This window comes from Pelodiscus sinensis, chromosome 4 (genome assembly GCF_049634645.1).
Source record: "Pelodiscus sinensis isolate JC-2024 chromosome 4, ASM4963464v1, whole genome shotgun sequence".
In the NCBI taxonomy this organism is placed as follows: Eukaryota; Metazoa; Chordata; order Testudines; family Trionychidae; genus Pelodiscus; species Pelodiscus sinensis.
Genome location: NC_134714.1, coordinates 111,697,792 through 111,719,901, shown reverse-complemented (window position 1 = coordinate 111,719,901; position 22,110 = coordinate 111,697,792). Strand labels below are relative to the sequence as shown.

The following is a 22,110-nucleotide window of genomic DNA, read 5'->3' as shown; positions in this document are numbered from 1 at the left end:
GAGATCACTGAAACAACATTTTTGACAGTTCAGCATTCCAAATGTTGGTTATTTGGGGGTTATGATATAGATTGTAAAATTACAGTAATTGAATATGTATTTAATAAAAGATGTCCCTGATTACATTATAGCCTTTTCCATTGACAAATGATGAAATAGTTACTTCTGCTATTAAAAATCGCAAGCTATGTCCTACTCTACTTTACTATCGTCATTCCAAACCTTTGTTTGCTTTGTTTTCTCTTTCTCAGAAAGCACACTCAGTACCCTTCCTCCAGAGCATGTGATAAAGGAAGTTCACTGTATTTGCACTGAATTGCAGCCCCAGAAAAGGATGTTTGTTGTGCAAGATTTCAGTAATTCTGAACATTCTTACTTAGATCAGAGAATAAGAAAAGGAAATTATGATGAGTAGCACCTCCCCCTCAAATCTCTCAATTCATTTTGATGGCAATATATAACTTTTTGAGATATATATATATATATATACACAGCCTGGTCAAACATTTGTAGATTAAATTGCATTGAAAGCAGTCTTTAAAATAGGTCCATATTGATGAAGTGTGTTTTTCCAACAAATATTTAAAATCTCCCTCATGATATCTTCCACATTAGAACTGACACATCCTGACTATCCATTTTTTTTAATTGTATCCTTTGGTATATATGGTTGTGACTACTTTCTTCCACTATTTGATCTGAGGAAGTGGGTCTGGCCCACGAAAGCTCATCATCTAATAAACCATCTTGTTAGTCTTTAAAGTGCTACATTGTCCTGCATTTTGCTTTGACTATCCATGGTGTTTGTGCAATACAATAGTCATTTTCCTGCCTGTGCAGCTCATTGGTGGGTCAGACTAAAATTCTCACAAGTCTTGAGCAGTGCCCACATTCACACATTATTCATGCTGGTGACGAAAAGGACGTTTGTCCCAGGTAGGGCCCCTTTAAGAGGGCTCCCAAACTGAGTGACATTGTGACCTGGTGTCCAGGGCTGCACTGCCACTCAGGGCTGGTCCATTGGCAATGCACTGATGAGATGGCTTCAAAACTTTACTTAATAAACTTTGGCCCAACATCTCCTTGGCGGGCCAAACCTGGTTGATGCTAACATGACCCTTAAAGCAAGAGTAGTTCAGGTGTGCATAGTTGGGAGATAAACATTTTGGCTACATCTACACTGCAGGCTTATTGCGCAAGAAGCCTTTTGCACAAAAACTTCTTGTGCAAGAGCACATCCACACCTCAAAGCATATCGTAAAAGTGATATGCTTTTGTGCAAGAGAGCGTCCACACTGCATGGACGCTCTTGTGCAAGAAAGCTCTGATGGGCATTCACAGAATGGCCATCAGAGCACCTGTGCATTTTCCCATAGCATCCACACTTGCCTTTTTGCACAATAGCTGTAGCACAAAAGGGAGTTATGCCTCATAGAAGGAGGTTTACCTACACCAGCAAAAGGCTTCTGTTGTGCCATTTTACTGCTGATTTACTTGCACAAAAGCACATTTGAGGTGTGGACCACTGTAGGTTTTGCACAAAAACCTTGCAGTGTAGACGTAGCCGCTGGCCAGATCTTTGTCACTACAAAATACACAGGTTGCTGCCTAGTGTGGCTCGAGCCAGACCTGGCCCTGCTGAGCTGAAAGGTGGAATGGGGCGCCTCCCTAAATCACCACTGGGCTGGGTCTAGGCCAAAAGAGGAAGTTGGGGCTGACCGCCCTTTCACTTCCCTGCAATGCTGGGAGCCATGGGCCAAAGATCAAGTGACTCACCCCCCCAGCTCCCAATCACAGCCACGCACAGTGACGTAACAATAACAACGTAGGCGCGGACTATGAGCTCAGCTTTCCGCAACAGGCCACGCTCCGCCCCCGCGCTCATCACCCGTCTCAGAGTAGCCCCGCCCCCTGCCCGGCTCCTCAGCACCCGGCCCCCTCCTCAGCCGGAAGTGAGCGCACGGCGGCGGGCTCAGCTCCACAGTGACATTCTCCGCAGCGGCGGCGGCGCAGTGACGGGAAATGGCTGCTCCCGCGGAGCAGCGGCGCCGTGAGGTGAGAGCGGGGCCGGCAGCCGGGGCGCGCTGGGCGGGTCTCTCCGCGCCGCCGCTGCTTCTCCCAGTATCCAGGGCGCCCGGGGTCGCCCTTCCCATGGGGGGCTCTGTCCTCACCCCCCCTGCGCCCTCCGGCCTGGCCGCGGCATCGCCGCCCTCCCTGGCCACTGCTCGGGCGCCTTGTCCGGCGCTAAGGACGGGGGACGGGCGGGCGCCGAGGAGCAGCCTTGATTCCGCTCCAGCCCGTGTCCCTGCGAGGCGACAGGGACTGGCCATGTCGGCAGCTCTCCCGAGGCTCGGGCCTTCTACGCCCTTGGGGCTCCTCGGTCCCCGGGGGCGCTGGGTCGAGCAGATCCTGGGACACCGTCGAGTGGCTTTCCGCTTCGCCGGCGAGGGCTGGGCCGGGGGCGCTGCGGGGCTTCCTAGCCCAGTTAGTCCCAGGTCTGCAGCCGTCGCTCTAACTTGCTTTTCCTCTACTTTGGGTTCAAATGTGTCCTGGCCGTGCCGTGGGGTGACCGTTCATCAACTGTCGTGTAAAAATGTTTACTAATTTAGTCCTGTTTAATGGTTTTGTTTCAAGCGGCGGAATAACGAGTCTTCTAATTCAAAAACTGTATTTGAAAGGTGGTGTAAAATTTTGCATTTCTATAGTGCCCTTCACGCCAAAGGATCTGGTTGCATTTCAAAGAGTGCATATATATGCCGCCAGTGATTCCACTTTGGGTGAAGAGTCAACTTATAGGTGTCAACAGGTATATAGTGCCTTAGTGGACAACTGTGAAGTCAAGAAAAACTTTGACCCTGTCTGCTGATTCACATATGTATCTTTATGTAAAGTGCCATCCCCCTCTAATGCTAGTGTAGGGTATATGTGATCTCAGTTGTCATTTATAATACCCACAAAAGTTAAACTGCACTTAACTTGGTTTATTATCTTGGATGGTTGAGGCGCTTAACTGATCACTTGTTGATATTTGACCCTGTTCTTCCAGCTAAGTTAAGCATTTCAACTCTGATTCTTAAATCACTAATTTATTTCTTTGTAAAGTGTTTTTTTTTACATGTAATCACTTTCCACTTTGACTTAGATGAAGGTACTATTATGTATTGTAAAGTCTTTTTCTTTATTGAAGCCATAATAAGAAAATATAAAACATGCATCTGGGTTTTGGAGGGGGTTTTGGTAGTATTAACATTTTGAAGACTCTGCAGGTCTTGGGGAGGAGAGATGAGTGCATAAGACAATAGCAAGAAAATACCCATAAGGGGGAAATAAGATATGGAAGGTGGAAGAAATGAAAAATCATCTTAGTAATGTTAATAAACAATGTGTTTAATGTGCTCTCATAATAAAGTGAAATGAAAGTGATGCTGTTTTGCTGACTACAGATTTAAGGTGTAAAAATAACTAATGTACTTGGGTTGAGGAGACAGCTTCTTGAAAATAGAACAAATGAGGCCATGTCTATACTAAACTGAGGATCTATGCGTTGGAGGCTAATCAAATTCTGAGTGTGCCACTGGCCACTCCAGAACTACTTATAGTTGCTAGGAGTAAGGAAAGTCAGGAAAGAATTTCTCCCATTGACTTCTGCTGTGGGACTGCCCTAGAAAATTGATGCAAGGTACATCGACTTCAGCTACGTAGTTCATGTAGCTGGAGTTGCATATCTTGCAATGATTTTCTCCTCCAGTATAGGAAAATAACTGGAAATCCTAACATTTGCCAAGGAGACTTCTGCAACTCCTCTTGAGAATGTACCATGTGTAGCAGTCATGAGCGAAATCCTAAAGAAAATGGAAGGGAAGGGTGAACCAAAGGGAAGAAATTAACTTACAAAAAGGGGAGTACTTTGTGATCCACTAGTAATGCTTAGTACAAGTTCAGTTCCTCATTCTGTCAGAGGCAGTTTGCTTTTCTATGTAATACTTCATCACTCTATCTGATGCAGATTAGATGTGAAAGAGAGGTTTCTGTGATGGCTTTGGGGAGAAAATGACCTGATAAACCAGTTTAAGCTTCTCTCCAATAAAATGGAGAAGGGTAGAGGAGCAGTCCTAGGCAGGAGAAACTGAAACTAACCGCGGGGGGGGGGGGGGGGGGGGAGCAAGAATAAAGAAATGATGGTGCAAGGAAAATGCAGTGGTTTAAAAAAAGCTCTGAAAAGTTAGACCCAGAGAAACAACAAAATCAGTGCTTTGCTTTTAAAGTGGTGAACTGATCAATTTTGTGTTGATTTAAATTTTGTTGGTGGTAGTTTTTAAAGGAGCATCATCAGCACCAAAATTGTATGTCATTCCGAAAATCTGCTGTCAATTGTAAATAACACCAAGGAAAAAAATCACAGTAAAGAGATTAGACAATAAACTCTTTCCCCCCCCAGTTGGCTTACATTGTGAACTTGAAATGCTTTATATAGTGAGTTTTAGATCAGTTGTGGTTTCATTAATTATTGATCTTGCTAATGGATTGCCTATGGCAGTGTTTCTCAATCTGTGGTACCAGAACCCCTGAGAGAAGTCTGAGGGGTACATCAACACAACTGAAATGTGAAGAAATGTGGAGTTTTTGTTTGGTTTTACAGAGCTTTATTATTTTTGTACTTTTTACATCCAAAAATTTTATCACCCGTCTGGCTATGATTAAGTGGTTTAACAAGTGTGTTACAATGGTAGGGGGAAAAAGCTTGCGTCTGAAAACTGTAGGTATTGGAGGTGCTTTATTTTATTTATTTATTTATTTATTTATTTATTTATACACACACACACACACACACACACGGCTCGACAAATAATGCAATCTACTCACCCATGGCAAGTAGATTGCAACCAGGAAGAGCTGGGTTCGGGTGATCTGTGTATGCGTAGATCGCCAGACAGCGCAGCTGACGAGCAGGGCTCGTCACGGTTCGGCGAGCCGTGTGTGTGTATATGTGTGTATTTATCTAATTTTTTTTTTGAAAAAGGGGTACTTTATTTTTTTAAAAAAAAAAGGTTGAGAAACCTTGGTCTGCCATGATTTCTGTGTCCTTAGGGAGCACCATTGTTGATGGGGCTCAGCCAGGCATAAGGGTTCATCTGCTACAAATCAACAAAAATGTAGGTGCAGAGTCTGTCATTTTCTCTTTTTGTGTGGGACTTCTAACAGTAATCAAGAAGCAAACAGCTTATGTAGGAAAATGTGGCTGTAAAACCTCAAATTGGCAGCAGTCATTGGAAGCAGACATAATACCTGAAACCAGGACTTGACAAACGGCGGCGAAATCTACTCGCCAGGCCCGCACTGTGCATGCGCAAGACCTGCATTATTCATGCGTGCACTGCCAGTGAACGGGGCGACCGGCTGAAATCTACTCGCCATTGACGAGTAGAAACAGCAATTTGTTGAGCTCTGTCTGAAACTTCATTTAACATACTCTTTTCTTTAAATTGATTTACCCCATGTGACATAGTGGGGACTGTATTCATTCTTATATCTCTGTATTTTCACTGTTTTGTTGTATGTGATTCTACTATCTTGTGCTGTTCCGTAGTAACTCTGTGTGTGCGTGCCTCAGTTTCCCTAGGCATTGCAACACTATTTGCATGAGACGGGGAAGGCTGGGCATTACTCATTGTGGAAGTATGTTCATGTCTCTCACGTCCTGAGGACTGGGTGACAGCAGATAAGAGCTTGGGTCTGGGAATCAGAACAAAGGAGGGGGTGGGGCTGTCTAGAGGGTTGTGACCAGTTGCTGGGTGGTTTAGGGAGAAGGGAGTCTAGCTGGCGTGGTGGCACAGGGGCTGGGCCGGGCCGGGCTCCCATCCCCAAGATGGATTGTACTGAATACTCCTGGTTCCTATAAGTGTAACAAGTCTGTATTACACTGTGTTCCTGTCAGCAAATAAACCTATTCTACTTGCTGGCTGAGAGTCACATCTGGCTGCGTATGGGGATGCAGGGTCTGGTGACTCCCCCATACTCTGACACCGCGTGTTGGAGATAGTATTTTAATTTTAACTATCTATTGAGCCCATGTGCTTACAAACTTTGTATCTGTGTCTACGATCTACATACGTGATCTGCTCATAGATGCATCTATCAATCAATAGATATGAAGCACAACTATAGATTTTCAGGTCTATAGATATCTACCATCAATAACTAACTTGGTGCAATTGATTTTTTTTTTTTGTTCTACTGTCCCTTTTCTGTTCCCCATTCTGACAGTGTGATCCTTTAAATGCTGTCTGAATGTAGTAAACTGAGATTTGAAATTCTCTAAGTCCTGCAATCTATGATATCACTGAACACCAGTCAGAAAGGTACCTTGAAATGCAATATTAGCTCTGTTTTTTAGGGGTGTGCACCTATAAACCTTTAGAAAATATTTAAGGACCACTTATAAAGAATTAACAAATCTTGATGTAGTAAGGTTTGTCTTTTCTTTAGTATTTCAACCCCCCCCTCCCCCCCCCCCCCGGTAAAATGCATTAGTTTTAAAATTTAACCTACTGGAGTGGAAGAGAAGTTTATTTGAGTTTTGAGTGACTATCTTTTAGTAACTATGATTGGTGCAGAATTTACTAGTATTCAACTTTTATTGGGGAAAGTACAGCAAAGTTAAAACAACTTGTTAAAGAATATAAATCAGATGCTGTATGCATGTGTAGATCTACTTAACAAATTGCTGTACCTATATTAAACAATGGAGGGGTAGCTGAGTTTTCAGGTTGCCGGGCGCCAGGGGGCGGGGCCGTTCGCCCGCCGGGCGCCAGGGGGCCCGGGGCCGGCGCTCCCCCCGTAAGCGCCGCGGGGCAAAGGCCGGGGCCGGCGCCGGGGCCAGGACACGCGCGGCGCCCCAGGGGGCGGGGCCAAGGCTGGCGCCGGCACTGGCACACATGGCGCACCTGGGGCCGGGACCGGCCATGCGCCCAGGGCTGGCACCTGCCAGCCCAGATTGCTCCGCGTGTGAATGTAAAGAGCCCAGCGGGTGCCATGGCGCCCGCGGGCACCGGGTTGGGGACCACGGATATAGATGGTATCATGAGCTTTCTTGGGCATAGCCCACTTCTTCGGATGACAGGAAACACTCTGGTCATTTTGGTGGGCTGTACCCATGAAAGCTCATAATATCATCTACATGTTTGTTAGTCTTTAAAGTGATACCAGACATATTAAAGAATGAGGAAATGGATTTTTAGCTACTTGGCAAGGCATTTATTTATCCTTCACTACTCAATGACATCAGCCAGTTAACACAACACTCTTTGTACCTTTTTATACATCAGAAAGGGTGGTTATGGTATCAGTTATTGCACGAAAGCACAGAAGTCTGGACTCTACGTTTGGCAAGGAAATGGAGGAAATATTAGCTAAATGTAATGATGAAATCTGCACATTCTGAAAATGATTTGGAATCAAATGTTGGCTTTTCAAAGTGCACATAATGAAATTTTTGTGGGGAAAGCTTATCCACAATATCCTAATAATAAGGGGGGGAAGGAGGGAGGGAGTGCTATAAAACTTGGAAGCATCTGGTATGCAGTATTGTGTTGTTCTAAGTAATCAATTGTTAATATTGTAATTCATCTCAAATCCTAAATAGATGGGGATGAAGAAAGTTTGTTTGCATGTTTCATACAACTGTCGGTATTGCCAGTGTTTGGCATAAAAAAAAAAGTCTAGTGCTTATCATACCGTGCAGATTTCATAAACTACAAATGGGAAGGCACTATGAGGCCTAGGGCATTTTGCAATAGGATATACTGACCTCTGTTTAGATACAGATGTTAGTACTGAACTGGTGTAAATTTGAGTTCATACCATACAGGTTTCAAGATTGGTTGAGAAATGGCAGACAAAGTACGAAGCCTGGTAAACATAATAAATTACCTGCTCTTGTCCTTAAAGTGATCTCTATACGGATGTAGAAGTGGTAATCTCGAGGCTCTGAGGCTTCTGCTGACAAATCTGTCAGTGACAAATAGTGCCAGTGCAGAAAAATCTTTGTCTAAAGGGACTGAAAGTCCGCACCATTCATAAGGCTAATCTTTTAATATTTAACACCAATCTGTGTACATCAACAGTGCACTTGTTTTAATTGTCAGAAGTTAGTAACCAACAATACTGTTTGGCACTTAGATAAATACAGAACCAAATCACTGGGTAGAATCTGCTAATTGCAGTTGAAGCACTGTGTAAATTTCTGTCTGAGGGATGCTGTCTTCTGGAGCAAGTAGAAATAATTTGCCTATTACAACAGAATCTGCCTTGGCCACCGTGGTGGCAGTGCACTACCACAAAGCTATACATATATTCAGGACTGGCTCACAATATTGTCTGTAAGTTGTGTAGCCTGCTGACTTTTCAGTGTATTTATATTATGATGGAATATATACATACATGGTGCCTCACAGTACTGTCGAAGAACAGAACTGCTATGTAAAAGGACAGGTAGATACAATCAAGGACCAGTGTACTCTGCAGCAAGACTTGTGCAGATTAAAGGTGTCAAAAAATCTTCAAAAACTGTAAATGGAATTTTTAAAGACCTTTGCTATGTAAGGATTTCTCTTTAGCTAAAATTTCATGCAATTCTGTTACCACTAGTCCAGCACCACTAGTGGTAGAATTAATGGGACCACTGGAGTGGACAGGACAGTGTCATTCATGTTCTACTTGGAGCAGGTCTTCAGTACATGGCCACCAGCACCTTGTCTGTAGCATTATTGCCATTGGTTCTGAATCAACAATAATGGGGGGGGGGGGGGGGAGAAATATTAGCAGATGACCAAAATGTTATGAGTAAGGCCAGGCATGTATTATTGCGTCAGATTACTGTTGAGAACATTTTCTTTGTGGCCATAAAAAAGGCTAGAGAGGAGCTTGGATAGAAGAATCTGAATAGAATAGAGATTTAACTGCAGAAAGCTTGGATGCTTGAGTACAATTCTGTTCCAAAGAATGGATTCTCAAATCAGTTTTCCAACTGTGAAACTGCAGAGTGTGTGGGATTCTAGAATAGTACATCAGAGGGAGGATGTAATGGAGGAAATGGTGACTAGTGAGAACTTTGTTTATAATACTTAGTAGAACATGGGTTTTCAGAAGGCCTTTAAGTGAGAGGGGGTGACATGCTGTGTTACAATCATAAGGGTGGCACAGAAGCACCCACTGCCTGGGAGTGAGTGAAACACAAGAGGAGCAGTAGTGTGTGGAACCAAAGAAAAAGTTAAAATTTGTGTTTGTCAAGCAGAGCTGATGTAACCCCCTCTTTCTTTCCTGGATTACTCGGGAGCAGGCCACACTCACCTGTGTGCCTGATTTTTTTCCTTTAATAATAAAGGATATCCTGAGTACCTAGTGGTGATGTTGTATAGTTGCAGGGTTCCCTATCCACCCCTTTGCTGCAGCCCCTTGCTCTTAAAGGAATACACAGTGGTGGTGCCTCCACCTGGCTGGCGCTTGTCACGAGAATCACAGGTCCAATGATGCATACCCAAGGGGGGAAGGACAGAACCAGGTGGACAGTTTTATCAAATACAAAATATTTATTTATGACAGTGGTGAATTTATAGTATTTATTCTAAGATTTTTAATAGACCGTGTTAATAATGAATTTACAGGCAGTCCCCGGGTTACGTACAAGATAGGGACTGTAGGTTTGTTCTTAAGTTGAATCTGTATGTAAGTCGGAACTGGCGTCCAGATTCAGACACTGCTGAAACTGACCGCCAGTTCTGACTTACATACAGAATCAACTTAAGAACCCCAGGCGTCCCCAAGTCAGCTGCTGCTGAAACTGATCAGCAGCTGATTCCAGGAAGCCCGGGTCAGAGCAACTCTGCCTGGGGCTTCCTGTAGTCAGCGCTGGTCAGTTTCAGCAGAAGCTGACTTGGGGACGCCTGGGGCAGAGCAGCTGGGGTGCTGCTGGGTTGCTCCAGTAGCGCCGCTCCTCCGGTGCTACTGGACCAACCCAGCAGCACCCCATCTGCTCTGCCCCAGGCGTCCTGATTCAGCAGCTGCTGAAACTGACCAGCAGTGGCTGAATCAGGACCTGGGGCAGAGCAGCTGGGGTGCTGCCGGGTTGGTCCAGTAGTGCCCAGAGCGGGCGCTGCAGGACCAATCGGCAGTGCCCCAGCTGCTCTGCCCCAGAGTCCGAAACAAAAGCCTGGTCTGCTGGGGGGGGGGGAGCACACTAGCTGCGCCCCCCCCCCCACAGCAGACCAGGGACACGGGGAGCAGAGCCGCAGCGGCAGCGGGGTGCTGCGCCTCTGAGGCTTTGCTCTGGCAAAGCCTCAGAAGCGCGGGAACCCACCCGATGCCCCTGGTCTGCTGGAGACGGTCTCCAGCAGACCAGGGGCACCGGAGCAGCTTACGAACGGGGCTTTCTCGCCCCGACCTCCGGGGCGAGAGAGCCCCGTTCGTAAGTGCGGATCCGACGTAAGTCGGGGACTGCCTGTACAGTATTTATTATATTTATTCTATGATTTCTAGTTAAACGTGTCAGAGATATAAGGATGGGAATGGCAAGGGGAATAGTCTCTAGTCTAAAAATATTCAGCTATACTAATTAAATAACAGTGATAACTACAAACTCTATGTACTACCCAAAACAACTACAACACTAAGCTTATACAACCAGAAAAAATCAAATCATACATACCAACTTACACAGCACACGGAACATTTCACAGATATCGGTTCAGGAGCGAAGGCCTTGGTTATGCCCGAGAGTCGGGGGAGGTGGCTGGTCGGTTGATCAGGCCGGCAGCTCTTTGAAATATACGAGAAGGCACACGCACGGTGGTACGTGTGTTGCAAAGACCTCCTAGAACGAACTGTGCGATGGGTATTTATCCCCAAATCTGCACATCGCTTTCCCGTGCTTGCGTATTACCATATATGGCCCAATGGTCACCAAGTGGGGGGGTCTGTGTCCCAGGGGTTGGGCTGAAACTCTGCAGGTAAGCCCCGCAGGTCTCATGCCAAGGTGATGGGTGGGAGAGTCTGAGGCTATTTTTCCCCTTTTCACACCTTCCCTTTTTCTAAAGGCAATGGTATGCAGGAAGCGTGTGGCCGGTTTCTCCCAAGGAGTACTGCAGCCCACTATAGCAAGAGCGGCCTGGTCAAACTTTTTTATTGGGGGGGCAGTTTCTTTTCTCTAACAGCGCTGTATACACTCAATGGTGTGCCTTGGGAGTCTCCAAGAATAAACTTATTCCAGTAATAATCTGGACCTAACTTCAAGACAACAATTATAAATAACATACATATGATTGAATAAATTAGAATGAACATACCTTTATTTAACCACTTAAAAAAATAGGGTTTAACAGAATAAAATTAATAAAATCAATTAAAGTACACAAATAAATGAAACGTATCTATCTGTCATTTACACTGCCACCATTTATCCCACCCCAGAGGGTGCAGTTCTGTGAATCTGAGTCCCAGACACTTGTTTTTATGGGTGTGCTAAGAAGGTCTGCAGCTAAGTGGAGACAGCACTGTGCAGGTCGTGTGTGTGTCATTGTAGAGAAACTAAGTGAATGCTTTGCTCTTCATAGCTGAAGATGTTAGGGAGATTCCCAAGCCTGAGCCATTCTTTTAGATGTCAAATCTAAAGAATTATCCTTGATTGAGGTGTCATTAGAGGAGGTTTTGGAACATGATCGTTAACATCCCTATTAGGCATTATGATAATTAAGAACAAAACAACCATAGAGACTTTAATCCCCAAACCTCCAAAAACATATTTGACATTTATCTGCAAGAAATTTGCATTTTGTGTATCAAGGCATTACTTTAAAGTTGGAAAATGGGCCTATGTGTTGTCATCACTGTTTAGTGCTGGAATATTTAGAACCTAATAGGTGTTCAGATTGCTGATAGCTGTAAAGTTTATCTTACAGAATGTCAGATGACAATGTACACTGTGCTTGAATATATTGTTGTGCACCGTCACTGAAGTGGATGTCTATAAATAACAGGTTAAATGAAATTGTGATCTATACCTCATTTTGGGACAGGAAATTGCTGTCCAGCTGTGCTTAAGTAGATCAAGAATGCTAAGTGTAGCATGAGCAGATTGTCTGATTTCCTCTGCTTGAAGTAATAGGATTTCTCTGTAGAAAAACATCCTTGTGGTTCCAGATAAGAAATTAATTGTGATTTGAGGAGTTGTTTCAATTTTAGAAGTGGCATTTTTTCAAAATGTTAAACCTTAATTATAAATTCACTCCTAATATTTGCACTAGTGACATTGCTATTAAATGTTGTATGCTGTGTTACAACATATTATATTCTATAGGCCTATCAAAACCAGAAAATTGTAACTTAGGGAATATGTTGCTCCTGCCTTGTTGCTTTTTGTGTAACAGATGAAATGTTACCTTACCTCACAGTTTCCTCACAACTTTAATACTGATATAGCTTTTAAAATGACTTTCTAATAATTTTAATAAAATGATTTACTAGGAGATCATATTGAATAGACAAGTGTCTTAATGTCTGATGCAAGCGTTTTGTATTGCTTGGCAGGAATACTCAGTTTGGAGCCATGAAAATGAAGGTTGCATAATAGTTGGCAGATGTATAGCCTACTAAATCCAATCAAATAGCATCACTCTTGCTGTCAATAAATGTATTCACTTTGATTGCTAAAGACAGATTAATTCAGCTCTGTCAGCTGGAGTAAAAAGACCAATATAATTTTTGGATGTCGTTCAGTGTGACGTGCTTTCATATGCTGTTTTTGGGCTATATCTGTCTTTTTGTCCTTTGGGCTCCTAATGGAGAATAGGGCCTCCACAGTCATTCTCCATCTCTTTGGGCTATAGCAGAAACAAAACACATTATTTGGGTCTTCTGTGTTCCTTCCTCTTAGATAGTAACATGCAGCTCAATATTCCTTTCTCCTTTTTGAGTGGAAAGGAGCAAAAAATCTGCAGTCTTGAAGTAGAGGATCCATTTGATCCATCCTTCCTCTGACCCCACAGAAATCCTTATCTGAGTGGTTCACCTGACTTAGATTTTGTGGGTGGAGACTGGGGTCAGAGGAGGCATAGTTTCAGCCCATAGTTTGAGCCCATCAGTTATTAGGGAACTGAGAGTGTAGTCATTTAAATGGATAACCTATAAGCTTGGGTTACCCAAATGGTTACACGTGGCTCCCAGTCTAGCTACCAGAGAGCTAGTACTCAGTGAGAGCCAGCTTTAAAGCTGGCATCTGGCTGCAGAAGAGCAGCCTGCCACTCTGTGCTGCTGCCTCTGTATCAGAGGAAACAATGTGGGGCAGCAGGCAACTCCCCAGGAGCAAAGTGGGAGGTGGCTGCCACCCCGTGCTGCTGCCTCTGATACAGAAACAGCAGCATGGGATGGCAGTCAGTGTGCCCCAGGAGTTGGATTAATAGTTGACTCCTGGCATACACTGCTGCTTTGTGTGTAACTGGTGAAATTTTCAGCAGTTACACACTTTCCAAATCATACTTTTTAACTCTGAAGCTGCCCTCAGATGACCCTGCTCCTACTTCTTCACTGTCTTTTTTTGGGGTGGGAATGTGTGTGGGTTCCCCCCCCCCCTTGGAAGATTGGAAGTGGGGTGACCATAAGAAGTTAGAACTGGGTTGTGGGATGGCGGCTGATATAACTCCTGGAAGTGGAGCAAGGAAACAAAGAAACCAGTCAGGTATTGGTCTTGTATTTTTAATCAGACTTGATGGTTATAGCGATTTGTAAATAGAACTATATCATTGTCCATTGGTTGTATTTCTATATTATCCCCATCACCTGTGAAGGATACATCAAATACAACCCAGACGTATGTTGACATAATTGATACTAATATATAGAAAGGATGTAAAGAAGTAGTTGACGATCTGATTAACTGGTAAGCCTAGGCTTATTGGTTAATTTTGTCAACTACTCACATTTCCTCCTCTCTTACTGCCTCTGTTTCAGATGCTGCAAGGAGGAGCTGGTGGGGGAGGAGGGGAAGAGGAGGTAGCAGGCTTAAAAGGCAGCAGCACGGGTGGGGGGGGAGAGCAGCCTCTCTCCACAGGGAATTCGGACCCCCTGCAGACAGGGGTTGCTGTTGGAGCAGCTTCTGTCCACAGGTCACTGCAGACAGGGTGCTTCGTGGCAGCGCAGGGAGGCAAGGGTTTCCCAGGGAGTGGGGCTGGAGCACACTGGCTGTTGGCCTCATGTGTGGGAACTTTAGAATAGTTGAGCAACTGCTAAGAATTCATATGGCTATTGTATTACCCACTAAGTAACATCCCTAATACATAGATAGAGGTAGTTCAACTTCAGATTGCAGGGGAAAATTAGCAAAGTGGAAAAGGGTAATTGTCAGATATTTTTCAAATAAAATATTGCAAACAAGCAAATTAAAAAAAATCAGGAAGTATTTGACCTATGCCATTTAAGTATTTGGATGGAGGATTATGCTCTTGAAGGCAAACAGGTGAACTACCTAGCTTAGAACTACATTTTAATGGTGTTGACTGCAGTATATTGCAATAGCTGAAATCAGAGCAACGATTTTGAGTCTTTCGAGGTTACTTCAGCACTCCGGAGACATGATTGAAACCAGTTACACCTAGATATTCGCTGGGCCCAGACCTTCCAATGAATTTCTGTCCTCATAAAGATCTTTCCTGAATTTGTAACACAAGATCAGTAACAATGTGTGTATTTCTCCTTTCTCTTGTCCCTAGGGTTTGAATTTAAATGTAATGCTGCTGTGCTTTGCAAATGTTGCAGAAGTTTAACTAGTTACTCTGAATTGTCTTCTGAATTTGATAAACTACAGTTTCAGGCATTTTTGCTCTGGTATTTAAGAAATTTTGGCAGATGTTGTACGGTCCACATTCACAACCAGATTACACAGCTTGTTTTGTATTAGCTGAAATTGAGAGTATTAGCTGTGATACATTAATCACATGTCTTTAACATTAAAATGCTGGCGCACATGAAATCAAGTCCTGTTATATCTATATCAGTCCTAGCAAGTGCATTTGTTTTTAATCAATTATAAAATTGCAGTCCATTTATAGCCAGTGATACGGAATCTGAGAACAGATTTAGACATTTGGCTTGGCTTTCTAAATGCTCTAAGGACAAGCCTTAAATGTTATGATCAAACTGAGCATGTGTGCAATGACAGAATGTCTGCTTGGTAAAAATAAAACTAAAAACTGATTTTCACTAATCTACTTCTAACTACTGAATCCGATCCTTCCTTGATTATCCGATGTCTTCTGTCAATGAAAGTACAAGCAGTCCCCGAGTACAGGGCCCCCCCCCCCCCCCAGCAGACCAGGGAAACAGGGAGCAAAGCCTCAGAGGACGCTGGCAGCGGGACAGCCGCGGCGCGTCTGGGCTGTCACGCTGCCCGCGTGCTCCGCAGCTTTGCTCCCCATCTCCCTGGTCTGCTGGGGGGAGCCCACCTCCAGCAGACCAGGGAGACACGGAGCAAAGCCGCGGAGGATGCGGGCGGGACCGCGGCTCGTCTCGGCGGTCCCGCCACCCGCGTCTCCCTGGTCTGCTGGGGAGGGGGGGGCTCAGCTAGTGCGCGCCCCCCCCCCCTCCCAGCAGACCAGGCTTTTCTCGCCGACGATGCCTGGGGTAGAGCAGCTACCGGCTTCCCCGAGGCATTGCAAAGCCGCGGGGGAGCTCGGGCAGCAGGGCAGCCAAGGCACGCCTGGGCTGCCCCGCTGCCCGAGCCCCTCCGCGGCTTTGCTCCAAGTCTTCCTGGTCTGCAGACCAGGGAGACGCGGAGAAAGCCCCGGAATACACGGGCGTCAGGACCGCGAGGTCCCGCAGTCCGTGTCCTCCGGGGCGAGCCCCGTTCGTAACTGTGGATCCGACGTAAGTCAGGGACTGCCTGTAGTCAACTACCCAGTAAACCTAGGCTTATCAGGTAGTTGAGTCAAGTACTCTCATTCTTCCCCTCCCTTTTGCCATTCTCCCTTCCCCCTGTTGCCTCTAATATAAATCAGGAGCCGGTGCTGGGGGGGTGATAGCTTAAAAGCTTGTTCCCCCCAGGACTGTCTCCGTGGTGCTGCTTTGCCCCCGCTATCAGAGGCAGCAGTGTGGAGGGGTCAAAGGAGGTTGCTTTAGTAGCATCCCTATCCATGGTGGGTCTCAGTTTCCCACAAGCCTTGCTCGTGCTGTGTCCAGGAGCTACCCCCGCTGCAGCTCTGAAGGTAAATGTAGCTGTGCTGCCTGCATGCCTGACTCTTACTACATTTAAATTGCAGAGCTGCAGTGGAGGTAATTCCTTCTAAGCCGCTTCCCTTATTCACTAATTGTGTGGTTGATACAATTTGTATCGACTACATGATTACCCAGTTACTCACCTCTTAACATCTTTGGTCTGAATAGGAATGAACACAAAGGAACAATATTCCTGCACTAGTACATTAATGGGTGTTGAGGGCAAATTAGTTTTTGAGTTCAACCTAAACTCTCTCTGAAAGAAATAGCTACAGGTTCTATAAGGTTTGGAGGCAGCCAAATACAAATTTTAAATCTCGGCTTTCAATTCTATTGTGGTTTAAACCCAGCTCAGTATGTTAACCTGTTGACCTGCACCTTGCATATCTATGCACAGTGCATGTGAAGCCCTACTGTTTCAGAATAGCAGTATATTGTATTCATTTTTCACTCACTTTCCACTGGAATATACAGCTATGTAAGGTGCAAAGCAGTGGGGAACTGACCCAAGTATTTTTGTAGCATGTGTTTTTTATAGAGTAAGGGTCTAAAATTCTTGGGCCATGGTCATTCTCACCTGAAGCAATTCCACAATTTGGCCTGAGAGTCTTGGCGAGGGAGGGGATGGGGGGAAGGAAGGCTGTCTGTTACCATCCCTAAGTCCTTTCCTGCCATTGCGCTACCCTCTCCCCCATGGCATCATGTCCCCTAAGGATGTGGCTTTAGGGATCACTGGGGTGGGAGCCAGGCACTACGTGTCAACAGTTGTCAAGCCCCCTGCACTTTCTGTGGCAAAACCTATCGTTTTGTCCACCATTTTATATTAAGCCTACAGGGTCAAAGAGGACTGGACACCTGGGCTATCTGCATCTGTGACTTGGACTTTCTTCTCTTTACCCATCAGCTCTTACAATAAACAAGCTGGTATTTGTGCTTAGCGATGCTTTGCTTGGGTTAAAGTTATTAAAATGTGGTTTGCCTATGTGTTATGACTTAGTTTTTCAACTAAAAAGATATGAATTTGCTTTTATAAGGTTTATAAGCTTTAACATGTGCATGAAACTAAGATGATTAGTGATAGGCATAACTAACTTCTTTGTTTTGGGGAATGAAAATTGGTTTCAAGGATTATAGAACATAGATTCTTTGTTGGAGATAAAGAAAGACATTCTTTTTTTCCATATGGATTTTTGCTCTATATCACTCTCCTTTCCTCCACAGAAGTAATTATGAATGTAAGAAGATTAATCCCATAAAGAGCTGTTAATATATAGATGTGAAACCAATTATTGATTTACAGACTTTTCATTGACAAGTAATGGAAATGTTATACAGTAAACTTCCAATAATCTGGCACCTTTAGGATCGGGGGTGTGTGTGTGCTGGATTATCAGATATGCCGGAGTACTGGAAGGGGGGCTATGAAGGGTCTGGTGGGGAGTGGAGTCGGCGGGGAACTGTGCAGCGTGGGAGAGGGCGGCGCTGCGGGACCAACCCGGCAGCACCCCAGCTGCTCTGCCCCCGGCTTCCCCAAGTCAGCCACTGGTCAGTTTCAGCAGCAGCGGACTTGGGGAAGCCAGGGACAGAGCAGCTCCCAATTGTCTGGCTGGCTGGAGCACTTCCGGGTTCCAGTTGGTGCCGGACTATCAGGAGAGCGGACCACTGGATGCCAGACAATTGGAGTTTGTAGTGTTTGTATGTAGTGTTTGCAAGTTGTCTGCAATACTTGTTTGTTTATGAAGTACTCTTTTATGTTAATCTCAATTCAAAAGTAAGTCAACTGTAAGTTCTGAGTCAGGGACAACCTTGTATGTACAATGTTTCCATACATTTGCAGACTCTACAGCAATTATAAATAATTGATGTTCCTCACCAAAACTAGTCTTCCAGGGGTGCTGCCTTGGGAGCCAAAGATGATACGTGTTCTCAGTCCTTAACTGAAGATTGAGGGTATATAGAATCTTTGATTTCTTTTCTCCAGAATGTTAGTCATTGAGGATACATAGATGTAATAAAAGCCAAAAGCAGAGTTGTAAACAACTGCATTAAAAATCTCTTCCTGTTTCCTCCATTACCTGAAGAAGGCTCAGCATGCACTCTTCTGGCTTATGATTTTATTGCAGTAGTTGTCATCTGGACTCCCCTTATATGGAAAATTGACTACTGATTTAACTTTTTTTTTTAAACAAAAAAATTCATGTAAACTTTGTATATCATAAAGAACCAAAACAAGAAAAGTCCAATTTTTGTTTCTCTCTGCAGATTGTTATATAGTTTATTAAGGTGCTTATTGCTCTTCATGTAGAGGACATGTTTTACATGAACTTCACTCATGTTTTGTATAACCAGTCTGCAGAAACTCATTATTTATTATTTTTATCTTGCCATATAACATGCATACTAGCTCAGCAGCTCTTGGTGAAAGGTTTTTAGCTCTTAGTCAGCAGCAAGTTTCCCGTGTGTAACAGCCATGGAGGAATAAGGTATATTATGTTGAATACTGAAAATTCAGACACAAGACTAGCGTCCTCTTGGCAGTCTACTGTACAATAATGATGTTTTTAAAATTTTCATTTTATTAATTAGTGCTGGGAAGCAGTGTCTAATAGTTTGACGTGGGATTGTGGATCAAACTGCCATACCACTGATTCTCTTTGGCCTGGACAGTCATTTAGTGTATCTACCTTCATTTATGTAATGAGGAATAATGTCTACATATTTTATATTGCGCTTATAGGAATTGAATATAAATATATCTTGTAACTAGGTATGTTGCTATATGTAACAAAGCATTTTCTAAATGCTTAAAAGTAAGATGAAACTCTTCCAAAGGATGTGAAATCTTTCATGAGTTTAGCATTGCTAATGATGATATATCTGACGTATGGTATCCTGTGATCATCCATTTGATGTGTCCTTATTGCCTGGTTAAACTTACTGGTGGTAAACTGGAGGAGTTTCTTTTGGAGTGTGCATCAGGAGCACCATCTATTTTTGGTACACAGGGTCCCTCAGTACACTTGTGAGGCAGGGAACTTTTCCCCATCTTACAGATGGCAAACGAAGGCACAAAGAGTATATGACTTGTCTAAAGTATCTCGGATTTCCTGATTTGAAACACAGTCTAAGTTTTTGCCCAACTACTCAACTATAGCATTGACTTCCAGTCAAAACATGACTGCTCTTAACATAACATAGAACTGATTAGAAATCTAGAAAATATGGTCTGTTGAAATGTAAATCTTTTAATTTACATTTTATAGTGTAAACTGTTTTTATGTACTTTGTATAATTTTGTGCATATCTAATGTTTTGGGGTTCTCTTTTCAGGTCTACTGAAACTATTCTCAAAGTCAAGGGCCAAAGATCATTAGGAAGAAGGGATCTTTAAATGTACGTCTGCTTTCACGTTATGGCTCAGCTATCCAGTAGCAATGGACTTAAACAGCGCTCATCTCCTTCTTTGGGAACTGCAAGGACAAAAGATGTGGACAAAGAAGAGGCATTGCAGATGGAAGCTGAGGCATTAGCTAAGATGCAAAAGGAAAGAGTGGTAATTGGTAATAAGCAAACTTCTGAATCTTCAAGCAGCACCAGACAAAAAGCACAAACTCATAATAAACTGGACCATGATCTCATGGCATTTCCAGAGTCTGTTGCCAAAAAAAGGGTGGAAGATAAACTAAGCACGGTTGATGTAGACAAAATGACTCCTGCTGAATTAGAGAAATTGCTGCTAGATGAAAGTTTTGAATCTAGTGACTTACCTGCATTACCAGCAACTCCTGTTCTGAGCCCATCATTTTCTTCACCGTTTTATATTAGGCCTACTGGTCAAAGAGGACTGTGGACACCTGGGCTACCTGGGCCTGTGACTTGCACTTTACCCCCTCCTTATCCATCAGCTTCTTATAGTAAACAAGCTGGCGTATTTCAGAATGGCTTCCACCTAAGCATGTCCACCTATCAATCTACAGAACCTGTTTATCTTAGTCTTCCAGGGCGGTCCCAGTACATTTCATACCCATTGGTGACTACTATTCCTTTCCATCCACGAGGAAGCCTGCCCATGTATCCTCCAACACTGACCCCAGAAATGGCAAAAGTATTTGACAAAATAGCCAGCACCTCAGAATTCTTGAAAAATGGGAAATCCAGCACTGACTTAGAGATGAGTGGTTTTAAGTCTGTAGTACCTAACCTGTCAACCTCAGAAAACTCCAGTGATATCAGTAAATTTGATTGGCTGGACTTGGATCCTCTAAGTAAACCAAAAGTGGATAATGTGGAGTTCTTGTGTAATGCAGAAGATGATGCAAAGGTGACATTGAGTACAGTTGCAGAAGATCCATGGGAGGCTGTTCTTCTAGAAGAAAAATTGCTAGTAACATGTCATTGTGAAAGAACAGTGAATGGGAAATCCACTTCTGGGGCAACTGTTACAAGAAGCCACTCTTTAAACATTCGAGCAACTCAGCTTGCAAAATTACAGGGCCAAACACCACAGGTATAATCTATAATTCTTGAAATGGCATTGCTAAACTTTCTAATACTGATTATAATATCTTGCAAGAGATTTAAATATAAATTTGCACCTATGTTGTTCTTATCGGCAGGGATAAATCTTCAAATGAAACAGTAGTCACTGGATTGTTGTATATAATTTTGATGAATTTTGGAATAGTCAGGATCACTCTAAAGAGCAGTACTAACTCAGTCTAGTCAATTTTAAGTGCTATCTCCTGAGAAATATTCCTGGTTCATTGAAAAAACTGTGAAAAGCATTTGTTAACTTTGTGATCCCATCAGTAAAAGAAAGCGTGATTCTGGGTGTTTAAAGAAAAAGTTAGTTTATCTGTGGTGACTTGTAGTCCTTGGATTTTTTAATATTCCATACATTTATGAAGATTAATTTAATATGAGGGGCATCTGGTATATAAATGTTAATTTTTATTAACTCTATATATTAACAATACACATTAGGGATGTAAGTGAGTTGTAAGCAACTACTTGAGTAATCGACTATTCACATTTCCTCCCTCCCCCTGTTGCTACCTCTGTATCAGAGGCAGCGGGGGGAAGAAGCAAGAGCTGGTGCTGCCTCTCTCCCCATGCTGCTGCCTCTGATACTTTAAATGCAGAGCTGCAGCAGGGGAAGGTTCCAGACCCAGTGCAATCTGGGGCTGAGCCAGGCTGCTGGCCAGCTTGCTAAAAAAATGACTGTCCGAGTTAAGGGGGGAATGCATGTAATCTATAGCATTAACCGATAAGCTTTTGCTAATCAGTTAATTGACTACACTGTTACATCCCTATTAGGAAGGCACATGACTTCAATACAAAGAAATTGAAAAGCTGTTCATCTTTCAGAAAGGGCAGGATGCAGATACACAGAATAATGAATTGTGTAGAGAACATGTATAGGAAGCTTTTGTTATCCTTGCCCTATCTTATAACATCCGAAAGGTGGTAAATTCATAACTGACAAATGTTTCCCTACATTGTATAACTAGACTATGGAACTCATGATCACAGGATGCTGAAACCAAGATCTTCCCAAGATTTAGAAGGAACCAAATGTTTACAGGGACAAGAACAACCAAAGTTGTTAATATATAAAGAAAAATATTGGAAAAATATTGGAAATGATAGAAAACCTTATGCTTCAAGCCTTAAAACTGTTTTGTTAGGAATTATCATGAGCAGGGATGTAACAGTTTAAATGGTTAACGGATAAGCATAATCTTATTGGTTACCGTAAAGGTTACACACTGGCTCCTGGACCCACTCCTGGGGAGCCAGCTACCACCCTGCACCATGTAACAGCTAAGATTTTTCATGGTTACCTAATTAACT

The 22,110-nt window shown here is 43.5% G+C and overlaps 1 protein-coding gene across 2 annotated transcripts in view; it reads left to right on the top strand.

Moving 5' to 3' along the window:
• The first annotated feature begins 1,898 nt into the window (after nt 1-1,898).
• PIK3C2A (phosphatidylinositol-4-phosphate 3-kinase catalytic subunit type 2 alpha) overlaps nt 1,899-22,110 on the top strand; it is a 107,196-nt gene continuing 86,984 nt past the window's right edge. For both annotated transcript variants that reach the window (XM_075928066.1, XM_075928065.1), the window contains exons 1-2: nt 1,899-2,055; nt 19,588-20,764. In XM_075928066.1, the coding sequence (XP_075784181.1) occupies nt 19,649-20,764 (1,116 nt within the window). In that variant the 5' untranslated portion in view covers nt 1,899-2,055; nt 19,588-19,648. The remainder of the gene's footprint in view (nt 2,056-19,587; nt 20,765-22,110) is intronic.